This window comes from Ctenopharyngodon idella, chromosome 7, assembly GCF_019924925.1.
Source record: "Ctenopharyngodon idella isolate HZGC_01 chromosome 7, HZGC01, whole genome shotgun sequence".
NCBI classification, from domain to species: Eukaryota; Metazoa; Chordata; class Actinopteri; order Cypriniformes; family Xenocyprididae; genus Ctenopharyngodon; species Ctenopharyngodon idella.
Genome location: NC_067226.1, coordinates 12,500,866 through 12,514,966, shown reverse-complemented (window position 1 = coordinate 12,514,966; position 14,101 = coordinate 12,500,866). Strand labels below are relative to the sequence as shown.

At 36.8% G+C, this 14,101-nt stretch overlaps 1 protein-coding gene across 4 annotated transcripts in view; it reads left to right on the top strand.

Annotated features, from left to right (window-relative positions):
* Window positions 1-13,531, top strand: part of ambra1a (autophagy/beclin-1 regulator 1a) — an 82,386-nt gene extending 68,855 nt beyond the window's left edge. For 3 of the 4 annotated variants that reach the window (XM_051901787.1, XM_051901786.1, XM_051901788.1), the window contains 2 exons: window positions 9,139-9,270; window positions 10,687-13,531. In XM_051901787.1, coding sequence (XP_051757747.1) covers window positions 9,139-9,270; window positions 10,687-11,264 — 710 coding nt within the window. In that variant the 3' untranslated portion in view covers window positions 11,265-13,531. Of the gene's footprint in view, window positions 1-3,616; window positions 3,637-9,138; window positions 9,273-10,686 lie in introns of those variants that run through there. The other variant, XM_051901789.1, reaches the window with a different exon arrangement.
* Window positions 13,532-14,101: the final 570 nt, after the last annotated feature.

The following is a 14,101-nucleotide window of genomic DNA, read 5'->3' as shown; positions in this document are numbered from 1 at the left end:
CACATCAGGACAAAATGGCGGATTTGGCATTATGATTGGTCAGGCCTGTCAATCAGACTCCTGGCGAAGGGTGAATTGTGCAAAGAAAGCACGGATAAACATATATACAAATAATAATATATACACTCACTGGCCACTTTATTAGGTACACCTGTTCAACTGCTCGTTAACACAAATATCTAATCAGCCAATCACATGGACGCAGCAACTCAATGCGTTTAGGCATGTAGACATGGTCAAGACAATCTGCTGAAGTTCAAACTGAGCATCAGAATGGGGAAGAAAGGTGATTTAAGTGACTTTGAATGTAGCATGTTTGTTGTTACCAGACGGGCTGGTCGGAGTATTTCTGGTTTGAGCTGATAGAAAGACAACAGTAACTCAAATAACCACTCTTTACAACCGAGGTATGCAGGAGAGCATCTCTGAACGCACAACACGTCAAACCTTGAAGCAGATGGACTACAGCAGCAGAAGACCATGCAGAAGACCATTACTCCTGTCAGCTAAGAGCTACAATTCGCTACAATTCACACAGGCTCACCAAAATTGGACAATAGAAGATTGGAAAAACATTGCCTGGTCTGAGTCTTGATTTCTGCTGTGACATTCAGATGGTAGAGTCAGAATTTGGTGTAAACAACATGAAAACATGGATCCATCTTGCCTTGTATCAACGGTTCAGGTGGATGGTGGTGATGAAATAGTGTAGGGAATAATTTCTTGGCACACTTTTGGCCCCTTAGTACCAATTTAACATCATTTAAACATCACAGCCTACCTGAGTAATGTTGTTTACCATGTCTATCCCTTTATGACCACATCTTCTGATGGCTATTTCCAACATGATAATGTGCCATGTCACAAAACTCAAGTCATCTCAAACTGATTTCTTGAACATGATTCACTATACTCAAATGGCCTCCACAGTCACCAGATCTCAATCCAATAGAGCCCCTTTGTGATGTATTGGAACCATGGGCGTAAACACTCTTATGTAATGTACAGTATGTTTCATTCATACTCGAAGCCGGAGGGCACTCTCGTGCAAAAAGTCCAAATTAGTGGTTATTGTTCAACAGTGTATTTGATTTCTTAGCCAGTTAGAAGTAAGAGATAAGAAAATTCGTATTTCAATGCCCCTCACTTCTGAAATTATGGTTACACCCCTGGGTGGGATGGGAGATTCGCATCATGGATGTGCAGCCGACAAATTTGCAGCAACTGCGTGAAGCTATCATGTCAGTATGGACCAAAATCTCTGAGGAATGTTTCCAGCACAGTTCGCTTTACTTGCCATGAGTGTTACTGTAATTCAGGGTTATCAAGCACAGGCATAAACTTTGTGTATTTTTAAAGCTCTGTCAGAAAAAAAGTAAGAATGATGATAACATGTAGAGAGTTTATTTTTTCTTCTCTTTTTTCTTTCTTTTTTTAGTATAGGACATCATAAAGTTGACATTTAGCTTTAACTTACATAGATTACAACTTACATACAGGTTAGGAGTTTTGAAGTTTATTAGTTCTTGCTTGAAAGTTGTTGTAGTGGGAAGAGTTTTAAAGTGACAATTTTAATTCAGTTGGATAAAGGGATTAAAAGAGGGAAGGGACGGCTAGGGATGAGCTATCAGTACACCAAGCACATGCGGCCCTAGCCGGCACTGCCTGAAGCGTCCTCTAAATTGATTGGCTCTGGCTTTAGCAAGAGTCAAATGAATGTACTTCCACGGAAAATTGAGTATTAAAAATAGAATAGAAACAGAAGAATGAACACCCCTTTCTTGTTTGATTTTAAAGCTGAACCCTGTTAGTTTTAAAACAGTGCAAAAGAAATATAATAGTGGAACAGGGAGGAGTCCATGAATTCCCCGAGTACATGTACAGACAGAAGCTGTGTGAAGTTTGGTGGATTTAGCCAGTCTCGGAAACCTTTGTCCTCTGAAGCAACAAACTTTGAGACTTTTCACACTTTCGAATGTTGTATGTCCTTTGTTTAGTCTTGTGTATCCAGACTTTTGACTAAAATAGCAGAATATACAATTCTGCTTTTGAACTTGTTTTCAAAAATATCTTTCAAAGATTTGATGTCAATAACCTGGCAAATTTGGCAAAGCCAGTCAGTACTTCATCCTCAAAAGCTCTGCTGTATCAGCTTGTTCCTTGTAAACACAACTTAGTTTCTGTGCGAACTGATTGAAACAAACCTGTGTGGCCTTAATCTTGAACTATATTTTAGACCAGGTTAGAGCTTGCTAGATTGAGAAAATGCTTTTCAGTTTAGTGTACAATATCAGGCGGAATATCAGTGAATGGACTGTGGTCAGAAGTCTGATGGTCTGATGACCTGTTTCTAATGTTGTGCTTAAATGTAAACTTGTTTATTTTCACTGAAATTGATTTGCATGTAACCTGCCCATTATACATAATAGCAGCTTTCATGGCTGTGCGTATTTGTTTTGTGGCGTATGACTGAGGTCAGATGTGCTGCGTCTTCGCCTGCAGCAACTGCGTGTTTGTGTGTCTCTGAAGTACTACAGGTGCCAAGAACTGGATGACTCAAAGTTTTAGGGTAGAGAAGTTCACATCTGAGTGTCTCACCTCAAGGAAAGCCATCTTCCCACACAAACAGTGCACACTCCCTGCAGTGAGATCTGTGGGCGAGGGTTAAGTGTGGTATCGTTTTAAACTGCAGTCAGTGAATAAGTTTAGGGTTAGCATTAGCATCCTCTTTGTACATTTTTGTTATGAATATGCGGAAAAAGCATGTTATATTTACTCAGGTTATACAAAGAAACAAAAAAAAAGATGCACAGACGTTTTCTCTCTCAATCCCTCCTCCACTCTTTCTGTTTTGAATGCTGTATTGAATGTAAAAAGTAATCCTTGGGTTGTTTATATTTTCAAATCTTTGTTCAAAATGTGCTTTTTGGAGTAAAACACCTCACATTAGCATTCAGACAGAGAAATTAAGATACTCCAGAAGTCTATTTAGAAGATGTCTAGTTCATGTTCTGGGAATATTTATTTGTATTATAGAGATGTGATCCTTCTTATTTATCTTCATTTGCCTGAGTAGATTGAGTTAACTGACTAATAACAGATCATGCTCCACCTGAACCTCAGTTTGCTGCACCTCTCCTTTTGTACTGACAGGCTGTTGATATCTTTGGTGACCTAGTAATATGTATCATAAAAAGGCATAGCAGCTAGCAGAGAAGTGATATGGTAGGGAGTCTGTTTTTTTTTTTTTTTTCTTATTCTTTTTCAGTGTTTTTAATATAAAGTCTCTTTTGCTCACAAAGGCTGCATTTATTTAATTAAAAAAAAACTGATTTAGTTTTCCTAAAAATGAATAAAACCAGTAAAATGCAAACTCAGAATATTACTTAAATATGCAATAATTGAATGTTAACACAAATATACTTTATGTATTTAATCTCACTTTATTAACCAATGTCTTTGCTGCTGACCTTTAATGATCTAATAAAAAAATAAGGAAAATTGGCTTTAGTTAAACATCACATTTGTGTTTCATTTTTTTTGTTTTGTTTTTATTGCTGAATTAAGAGTGTTGAACTTTCTTCTCTTGTGTCCTATTCTTTCTTCTGCAATCCAGAATGGCAACACAGCTGAAAGGTTTGTTTGAGCTGCGCCCTCTACTGTACAGAAGTGAATTTGCATTTGGTGTGAAAGGACCTTTATATTTGCCAAAAATAACTTTTTGTTTGTTTGTTTGTTTTGTTATTAAAACATAAATAAGCAAGCGCAGCCCAGGTGTAATACAACAGTAATGCAAAAGTAGAGTAACACATTACTTTCCATAAAAAGCAACTAAGTAACACAATTAGTTACTTTTTTTAAAGGAGTAATGCAATATTGTAACACATTTAATTTAAATGTAATTTTCCCCAACACTGAGACGGCTTTTCTTCAGCTGTAAATGTTATAAATTCCTGCGAGTATTTCCATTTTGCATATTCTGACAACAAACACAGACATGAATGAACGAGCGTCGGTGTATGCATGCACGTCAAACAGAGCGCAGTAGAACAGGAGTGCAATAATTGGGACTAAAATATACATTTTGCTAAAATATTTATTTTAAGGAATTAAGTGTAGGTTTAAAAATCTACATGTAATACAAGTAATCATATTTCTATATTAGCAGTAACACTAATGTTATATAATTACAATGTTATGTGTGTGATCCTCATACATTTTGTGCTTTTTTTTTTTTTTGGTTATCAGTTTTAATTTAGTCATGCTTTAATGGTAAGCAATTAGTTGTTGTTGTTTTTTTTTTTTGGTTTAGAATGAAATGTTTATATGTTAACTCTTTTGCATAATGTATAGCATAGTGTCTACATACTGTAAATACATTCACTAAACTTGTTTTCATAACCTTTATTTCACATTGTTTGGAGGACATCATTGGGCAAGATGTGAACAAAATGTTTCTTAAATAATGGATTAAAATTACTTTTTTTTAAATAAAAAGTAATCATTTCTGGAATTTTCATTTGATTAATCGACCAATCGAAGAAATAATCAACAGATTAAAAAACTTTCAAAATAATCGTTAGTTGCAGCCCTAGTTGTGATATAATTATATATCTGGCAATCACACTATTTTAATTATATCATTCTTATTATTGTATTTTTCATAAAAGGTGCACTCAGTAACTTTTTTCCTCATTAAAACGTTTTACACGAAACTGTGAATAGCTATTTTGACAAAAATGTTATAAAAATAATTATGTACACTTTTACTAAATGAAGACACCAGTCATATCAGTGGCTTAGAAAAGGCTTATCACACAGGGGGCCTGAGATATTGAGATCTTTAACCTGTGATCACTGAAAGCTGTGTCTTGCAATTTGACCCACTTTACTACTACTACTACTATTAGTAAAAATAACCTTTCTAAATTTACTCCTATGCTCAAGACAAACTATATAAAAGTATCTGAATAAAAGTAAACCAATCCAAAGTCAGTGTGGACAAATTAATTGTCCAAACAAGCAGTCCCTTTTAAAGCTTTGAAAAATAACTGCATTGGTTCGCTGTTCACACGCCACAAAACAAGGACAAGAGTACCTCAAGGTCCAGTTTATTGATGTATATATTCTTAGATGTAGAATAAAATATTTATTTAAAAAAGCATGAAAAACAAAGGACAAACAAACTGCCAATAAACATGATGATGAATGTAATAAGTATAAAAATCAAGACCACTGTGACTTATTAGGACTGGTGAATCAAATTAACACTTCTAAAAAACCATTGTTGTAGTTTGCATTAAAGCAAAAGAAATCATTTTTGTCTGCTGGGCTGTTTTGTGCATTAAAGCATGTGAATGACCGGAGCGTGTTTCCCCTTAATTTAGGTATGCAAACCTTTCTCAGATTTCTAGTGCAAGTATGGGGCCCTATTTTGGGGTTCATCCTCTCTGATCATTGTAATGGGAGGATTCAGTCTTATGCCACTCACAAACTACACAATTTTGTTTTTCCAATGCAAACAGTTAGGAGAGATAGCTGACAAAAGCCTTAATTCAGAGGCAAATCGGTGCTCGTTCACATAAGTGATGATCGCTATGTTTGAATTATCAAAGACGCAATCTGAAAGAACCGCCAGTGCGTTGCCAATGCCCGAGAGATATTTAGCAGGTTAAATCTCTAGACCTGTGTGCAACCCGAGTCCTGTAGTGTGAAACATGTTTTATCTGGAACTGACATCAGCAACAACAGACAGTTGTCTAGAGTGAGAAGAACCGCAGTTTTGAAAGTTATGTTAAAGTTGTTATTAGGATTATCCTACTAAATGAAAGTGTTCCATTTTTTGAAGCCATAGTTTTGTTTTATTGTTCAGGTTTGATTTGGCATTAAAAACTTTTTTCCCACCAAACACCTCATCATTCTTCAGTGGTCAGAGATTAGACAGACAGACGGTAGCCAGTCTCATTATCTCACTTCATGACGCTTAGACACCTTAACTCTCCTTTCCAGAGGAATCAGCTTCAGCTGTCATAGGCAGAATACCAGCCAAAGGTCATGGGAGTTTTCATAATCTCTTCTCCTTCCTTTCTCTCAGCGTCCTTTAACCCTATTCTTAAACACACAAATTATGCATGCTTATGTATATACATATCTGTTTACAATAGAAAACAGCTAATTTCTATTTGTATGAATAGCTAGTATTTTTTATATCTTATCCAGTGTCTCATGCACCTTTAAATGGATAGTTCACCCAAAAATGAAAATTACCCCATGATTTACTCACCCTCAAGCCATCCTAGGTGTATATGACTTTCTTACACAAATGCATCACTTCGCTTTAGAAGTCCTCTATTAACCCTCCGGAGCCGTGTGGTTATTTTTTATGATGGATGGTTGCACTTTTTTGGGCTTCAAAATGGGCTCCATTATAAAGCTTGGAAGAGCCAGGACATTATTTAATATAACTCCGATTGTATTCGTCTGAAAGAAGATAATCATATACACCTAGGATGGCTTGAGGGTGAGTAAATCGTGGGGTAATTTTAATTTTTGGGTGAACTATCACTTTAAGGGAATTTACTGTACAGTCTGTCAAAACATTCACATTTGCTCTTCTGTGGTCACAGAAGAGCAAATCCTCACATTTCCATTCTGACTTTGATGGGCTTTTTGTCTGATACTGAAAGCTTGTTTGTGTGAGGATTGAGCAGTATAAGTGGTGTTCGTGTTGCAAACTGGCCAAAAGCTGTATGTGAGAATGTTCCGATTACTTCTTTAAGACATGGATGATTCTTTCTTTCTATCTCTTACTCATTCAACAAACACCCACACCCACACACTCACTATTTTGGAGGCATAACAGATGTTATGTATTAGATAAATAATTAATATATAGCTCAAAGACTCTTCGCTCCACAGCAAAATTTATTCCTTACAGAAGCCTGTGGGTGCAGTCAATGCAGAGAGATTACTTTTTCATTGTTCAGTCAGCACAAACCCCATGAGGAAATGCTCCACACGGAGCTATTTAATTCTCTCATGTGGGCTGATATTGGCTTGGTCATTAGCTGTGTATGAACAAAAATGCTGATGTGATAATAGTGCTGCACACAGGGTGCCATTGGCTCAGTCACAAAGATGCATTCGGGGCTTTGACAGATCTGTGAGTCCCCTGAATGACGTCATTGTGAATGGTTGGGCCAGATCTTAATGTTCTTTAGCCTTAATGTTCTTTATTTCAAGTGATTGTCCATGTACTGCCTATCTATGTATAAAGGGTCATTTATACTGTAAGAAATAACAATATTATTACTATGTGTAAAATGTTACACAGTAAGAAAAAAATCCTTTCTGATAAACTGACACTGTATCTTTTTTTTCTACTAGAGTGATGTTAGACATATAAACCTGAAGCGAAATATTCCATTAAACTATGGCTGTCAGTAGAATACAGTAATCCTGACTAAACTTATAATATCTTTAAAAGGCATACTAGCATTCAAAAGCTTCTGTAAGATATTTTATATCACTTATGCTCACCAAGGCTGAATTAATTTGATCAAAAATTAAAATAACCTTCTATTTTAATATATTTTAAAATGGCCAAGCTGAATGTTCAGTAGCCATTACTCCAGTCTTCAGTGTCACATGATCCTTCAGAAATCATTCTAATATGCTGATGTGGTAATTATTATAAAAAAAAGTTGTTGTTTTATTTTTTTGTAGAAACGTGATACATTTTTTGTCTGGATACTAAGTTCAAAAGAACTGCATTTATTTAAAATAGAAATCTTTTGTAACATTATAAATGTCTTTACTGTAATTTTTGATTAATTTAATACATCCTTACTAAATAAAAGTATTAGTTCTTAAAAAAAAAAGTCGGAACCCAAACTTTTGAAATGTAGTATAGATTGAAACAGTAAAAATGTCAAATTTGTTTAATTAAATGTTAACTTATTTATTTTACATTTTTGTTCAGATGAAATATACTTTTATAATGGAAATGTTGTGTTCTGCTTTCTATTTTGCATTTTGTGTACAGCATGTGTTTAAAACCATGTGGTTGTGGCAAATGAGGACAGACTGGCATTAGTGGCCTCCCACTGGCCTTTGTCACCATTGGTCCAAGAAAATTTGGTTGTGTTGGGTGCAGATGGCAGAGGTGATGATGTGCAGGTTCTGTATTTTTGGAGAGCTGTTGTCCAGGGAGGGATAAACTCACTTGAGGCAAGCATGAGCGTGGTCTGCACAATAGGAGGCATTTTACAGGCAGCACAATGAGCATTCATATTGGAAATTAGTGTCTCTGAATTGTGAGTGCAGTTTGATAAAAGAGAGACTATTCAATCATACTAAAGACACTTTAAAAATGAAGATCAGCCTGCCAGCTGAGGTAAGCGTAAACAGCAGAAGGTATTTGTCATAACAAGTCCATTAATGTAACCGCTTTAATGGACTGAGTTACTAATTATGAAATTAGTTTTGGTCCTATTTTGTCACTTCTGTTCTTTTAACAGAATGGAATGTAATATTTACAGATAAACACACATGGCACGGTTGCTCATTTTCACTTATGTTATTTGCTATAGCTGATGTAGGTGTTTTGCTGCAGGTATCAGAAAATACTGAGATAAAGAGAATTCTTCTCCATTCATGACTGACAATATTTTGTTGTGTGCTTCTAATGTGAAATATCTATTTCACAGCTCATTCATCTGATAACTACATTTGGATTGTTTATGGATTTTCAGTCAGATGGGAAAATGTAAAACATAAGCAAGGAATACGTAAAGCAGTAATAATAAAATATGTAAAATATTGTACTGGCACTTCATTTTGTGGCAGTGTGAGAATGAAGAACGAGTACAAAAGCAAACATGTTCAAGAATTCCAGAGGTTTAAGAAAGCACAATACAATATTAGTTTAGTCATAGTACCACTCTTCCTAAAAATGTGAATACAAAAACCATGAATATTATTTTCTTACATTTTGCCACTAACCTGTATAAGTTTTTTTTATCATCTTGTTGTTTGTTTTTCTTCATCCTATGTTTTCTTTTTATGTTGAGAAAAAAAAAAAGCAAATGGCAGATTTCAAAAGCAATTTAAAATTCTGAAATGATTATTCTTTATCAGCCTCAGACTCTCTGGATTTAGAGACTCTCCCAGAGGATTCTGGGTCTGAGGTGGTACCAGAGACGCCCCCCCACAGTCGACCTCAGGAAGATGAAGGGTCAGATCTCACTGAACCCAGCACAGACAGCACAGGTAACCAACACTTACTTCACACAGATAAACACAGCAACTATGTGATATTGATTTTGGTCCTGGAACTGTTATCAACCAGCCAGGATTAGATTTAGGGCCACGGTTATTAACTTGAACAACATTCAAATCATAATACAGTATTATTGACTTCTGACTGTAGTGTTAGTTTTTGGTTAGGACAATGAAAGGTAATTTAAAACAAAGCGAAAGCCATCCTAGGTAGCACAATTGTGTTTACCTTGGTAACGAACATGTTGGGGTGCTTTCGCACTGGCACATCAATAGAACTGTGGAGCGATTTGCATAAATTAAAAAAGCAATTTGACCTCTGGTCCGCACTTTTTTCAGGATGTAAAGTAACGTGTTTTAACTGATCTGATGAAAACATCATTGGTTCAACAAAACACATGTAGGGGATCATGACAGTGGTGATGATTTACCTTGGATACGAGCGAGAGAAAGCGTGCAGTGTAATCGTGTAGAGTGAGTGCAATCAGAGCGGCAAATGAATGGCTTGCAATCAGATGTCTCCTCAAAAGAGACTGTTTGTGAGCAGCAGAAAGCCGCCTTCAACCAAAGCACATAGATGCAAGTGTTGTTCAGCTTGCTGTACATATCACAAAATAAATTAAAAAAACAACCCACGTTGTGCTCTCTATAATGCGTGCTGTGCACATTTGTGATGCCGCAAGAAGAACACAAATCCACTGGGGTTCGATAGGATAGAGATATCAGACCAATCTCATTAAGATTCTGACCGCAGCAAACGTGCCCATTGTGAAAGCACCCTTACATTGTACATTAGTACATTGTAGCATAGCAAAAGTCACTTGTGGAGTGCTCAATCCACTCACAAGTTAAAAAACGAATGCAAGATTTGTAACTATCAGTGCAGAAATTAAACCATGAAGAAGGAAATCAAAGCTTGAAAGGATTGTTGATGCTGATGCAAACATCTGAAACACACTCTCATACTCACACTAACTGTACTTGATCCAAAGTGCCTAAACGCTAGATGAGGATCAAAGAATTGAGTTTGCAGACACAGTAGATGAATAATTTAGAGTCCATTGTGGTGCTTTAATTGCACTGCACCTTCCTGTTAAATTAGGTCCATACAACATGTGTCCAGGCTGTAAATGTGTACTGTAACAGCTGTTTGAAAGCCATTTTATGTGTGTAAATCTCCACTGACACTGGCAAGACATAAATCTTCCACTAACACCACCATTTCGCTGTCAACACACCCTGCAACTCATGTTTTGTAAGCTCTCAATTTCACTTTTTCTCCAAAAGACCATCCAGAGTTATTACTTTGTTCCTCCCTACTAAAGTTTATTGATCCCAGAAAACAAGTTGGCCGCTGGTATTTCTTGAAGAACTCAATAGTTCTTATTTACTCTCTCTCTCACTCAGGTCAGGCAGAGTATGTTTCTCGTATCCGAAGGCTAATAGCTGAGGGAGGCATGACTGCGGTTGTCCAGCGTGAGCAGAGCACCACAATGGCTTCCATGGGCAGCTTTGGCAACAGCATCATTGTCAGCCACCATATTCACCGTGGCTCCCAGACAGGAGCGGACGCACAAAGCCGTACTCATTTGAGTCCTATTCCTGGTCCCTCCTCTAGTGCCCCTGAGACTTTGGCTGGAGCTGCAGGTTCGTACACCTGCATCCTAACCAACGCACTGGGCCTTCATACCGACACAGTTCAGGGCACCTCTACAGACATAGACCTAACACCCGACGTAGAACAGGAGAGATTTCACACATCCCTGCTTTCCCAGGAGTTTTCACCTCTTTTCTCATCTGCTGTAAACATAAACGGACCTTCTGCTTCCATGGAAACAGACAATGTCTTGGAGGGGGAGGAGCTCCAAGACTATGAGTCACTCCCTCCATCTTTACTCTCATCCTCACCATCTCTTTCTCCAGTGAATAACAGTAACTACAACAACAGTGATAGTAGTTACCATGGAGAAGAGTATGGGCGTTGAAAGGGCGAAGTTCGGAGAGAAGTCATAATTTGAAAACAACCGAGAAGAGAGAAGGCCACACAATAGAAACTTCCAAATATTTTTGTTCTCAGTGTTCCTTTCTCTCATCAGTTAAAATATTTTTCATCTGCTCAGACACAATTTAGTGAATAATTTAAGATGGAGAAACAGTTGTAGTTTCCTGATCAGCTAAAACTTGGCAAAGTATTCAGGCCATTCCATGTTGTTCATCAGTCAGCCTTGCTGAAGTTTCCAGTGGTGGTCTCTGTCTGCCTGTTGTCATAAAGTGTGCACATATAGAGCCACATACGGAATAAGATGTGTATGTGTTTTTATGTGAATGGCAGAGAGACAGAGCATCACTTTGCAGGCAGCCTTGAGTCTGCAGAGCAATATTAGTTCAACAGAACTTTTTGTTCCTCTACATCCTCTTTCAAATGTAGCATTTCAGATGCCATTGAAATCTGCTGCCAGCACCAGAAAAGTAAAAAAGTCTCGGATAGTCTTGTAGTTGAATTTACAAAACCTTGTCACATTCTGAATAGTTTGGTTATGTTACTGTTGGTTAGTTTAGAGATGAGAGTAAAGTCACTTCTGTAGAAGGAAGGCCCATTTTTAGATGGTGATTGGTATACATTTTAGTTCAGGTTTTTATAAAGTTGAAAAGGCCACACCTTGTTTTTCCTGTTTTTTTTTTTTTTTTTTACTTTTGGAAAGAAGATAACAAAAGGAATCAAGAAAGAAAACAGAGTTGTATAAAATGATTGTATTTTGTGGCATTAACAGGATAGTTCACCCAAAAAGAAAAAAAAAGAAAATTCATCATTCATCATTTATTCATCCTTATGTCTTTCCAAACCTGCACGACTGCAGAACACAAAATATATTATTTTGAAAAATGTGATTTTTTTTTTTTTTTCCCATATAATGGAAGTCAAAATGTTGTATCTTTGCCTACCAACATTCTTCAAAATATCGTATTTTATGTTCCACATTAGAAAGAAAACAATACAGGTTTGGAACAATATGAGGGTGAGTAATTGATGACAAAATGTTCATTTTTGGGTGAACTATCCCTTTAAGATGTGATGCCCGTCTGTAGCCCCATAAGATCTTTAGCTTCATCAGTCTTACATGTGGCTGAGTCAGTCTCATTTGCACTCATCATTACTATGGAAACCCTTCAATTATCTTGCTTTGCCCCAAATAAAAAAACAGAAAGATGGCTTCTTGAAAAGGTTTTCCCTTCCTTGTTTACAGTAAAGTGGTTTTTGACACAATGTGATAAACCTCACACTCAGAGCCTCAACAGGGAAGCGGTGAAGTTTGAGAGGCATGTCAGTGTGAGAGAGACACTATCCCAGTTCTGTCAGCTACTGTAGATTTTCAAAGCCTATTGAAAGTTAAGCAGGCACCTGACAACATTAGTGTTGCTTCCTTCCCTTTTATTTCTTATGTAGCTCTCTGGTTTCTATCTGCTCTCTCAGAAAACAGTTGAGAGGTAGGGGTGTGTGCGCGTGTGCGTGCGTGTGTGAGAGCTTGTCCATTGAACCTCAAAGTTTGCCCCTGGCTCTGCTGTTATGCCTTTCAAATTTCAGAATTTAAAGCACATTATGACTTCAGCTTGTTCACAAACCACTAAATAACCACCAATCATAATGTCTGATCTGCTTAAGTGTACCTTGTGTTGATATGCGACCTTAGGGAGGGTCTTTTTGATGTGTTTTTCAGCGTCAAAATGCTGGCCAGTGGCCTGGTACACTGCTACAGTACTGCATAGAGAAGGCGGATGTTTGGATGAATGTTTATGTGAGATTTTTCTTGTTCGCAGGCTAATGCATTATGTTCCGCATTAATATGGAGATGCTCTTTCTGCTTCTTTTGCCGTACCACTTTATCCTGAAAATGAATGTCTGGCAGTGTCTCCTGAATCAACCTGCAGCTTTGGTAAACAGTGTAACCTCTGCTTAAGAGCTCAACTCACTGGCCTCCTACAGTTAAAAACAGAAAACAAAAACAACAATGTTTTAGTGCTTTTTCTGCGCATGAACTGGAGGAGGCTGCAGAATTACAGCAGCAGCTTTTCAGAGGGATTATGTACTAAACGTTAAAAGTGACTACTTTTTGTCCTTTTTTGTTTGTTTTTCTGTTTGCTTTTTAGAAAACTGTTAAATGTTTTTCTTTTAAAATTGCGGTAAATCATTGATTTGCATACTGGGAAACACAATCCTGTATGTGATTTAAATGGAATAAAATGATAACAAACATACCGTGTTAATGTTTGTTTGTGCATAGTGATGAGGATAAAAATGTTCATCTTGTAATGTTTTGTTTTTTTATGGTCCTTTTTGTTGCAGGGAATTAAAAAATACGGTAACACTTTAGTATAGGGAACACATAAACTATTAACTACGACTTTTCCCTCAATAAACTCCTCTAATTTACTGCTTATTAATAGTTAGTAAGGTGGTTGTTAAGTTTAAGTATTGGGTAGGATTAGGAATGTAGAATAAGGTCATGCAGAATAAGGCATAAGTGCTAATAAATATCCAATATTCTAGTAAGATGCATGCTAGTTAAAAGACCCCAAAAATCTCTATTCTGATGATCAACCCTGTAATGAGGACCTTCAACATGACCTAACTGTTGCAAATATGGTATAAAACACACCCAGAAACACTTCATCATGCAGGCATGTATAAAAGCAACAGCCAAACTAGCTAATGTGAGGCTGTAGAGGCTAAATGTAACAAGCAATGTAAGAACATTCTGTGCTTTAGGCTCCATTCAACTAAAACTGTGGGGTGGCTAATTGCTGTTATAGATTCAAGACAGCA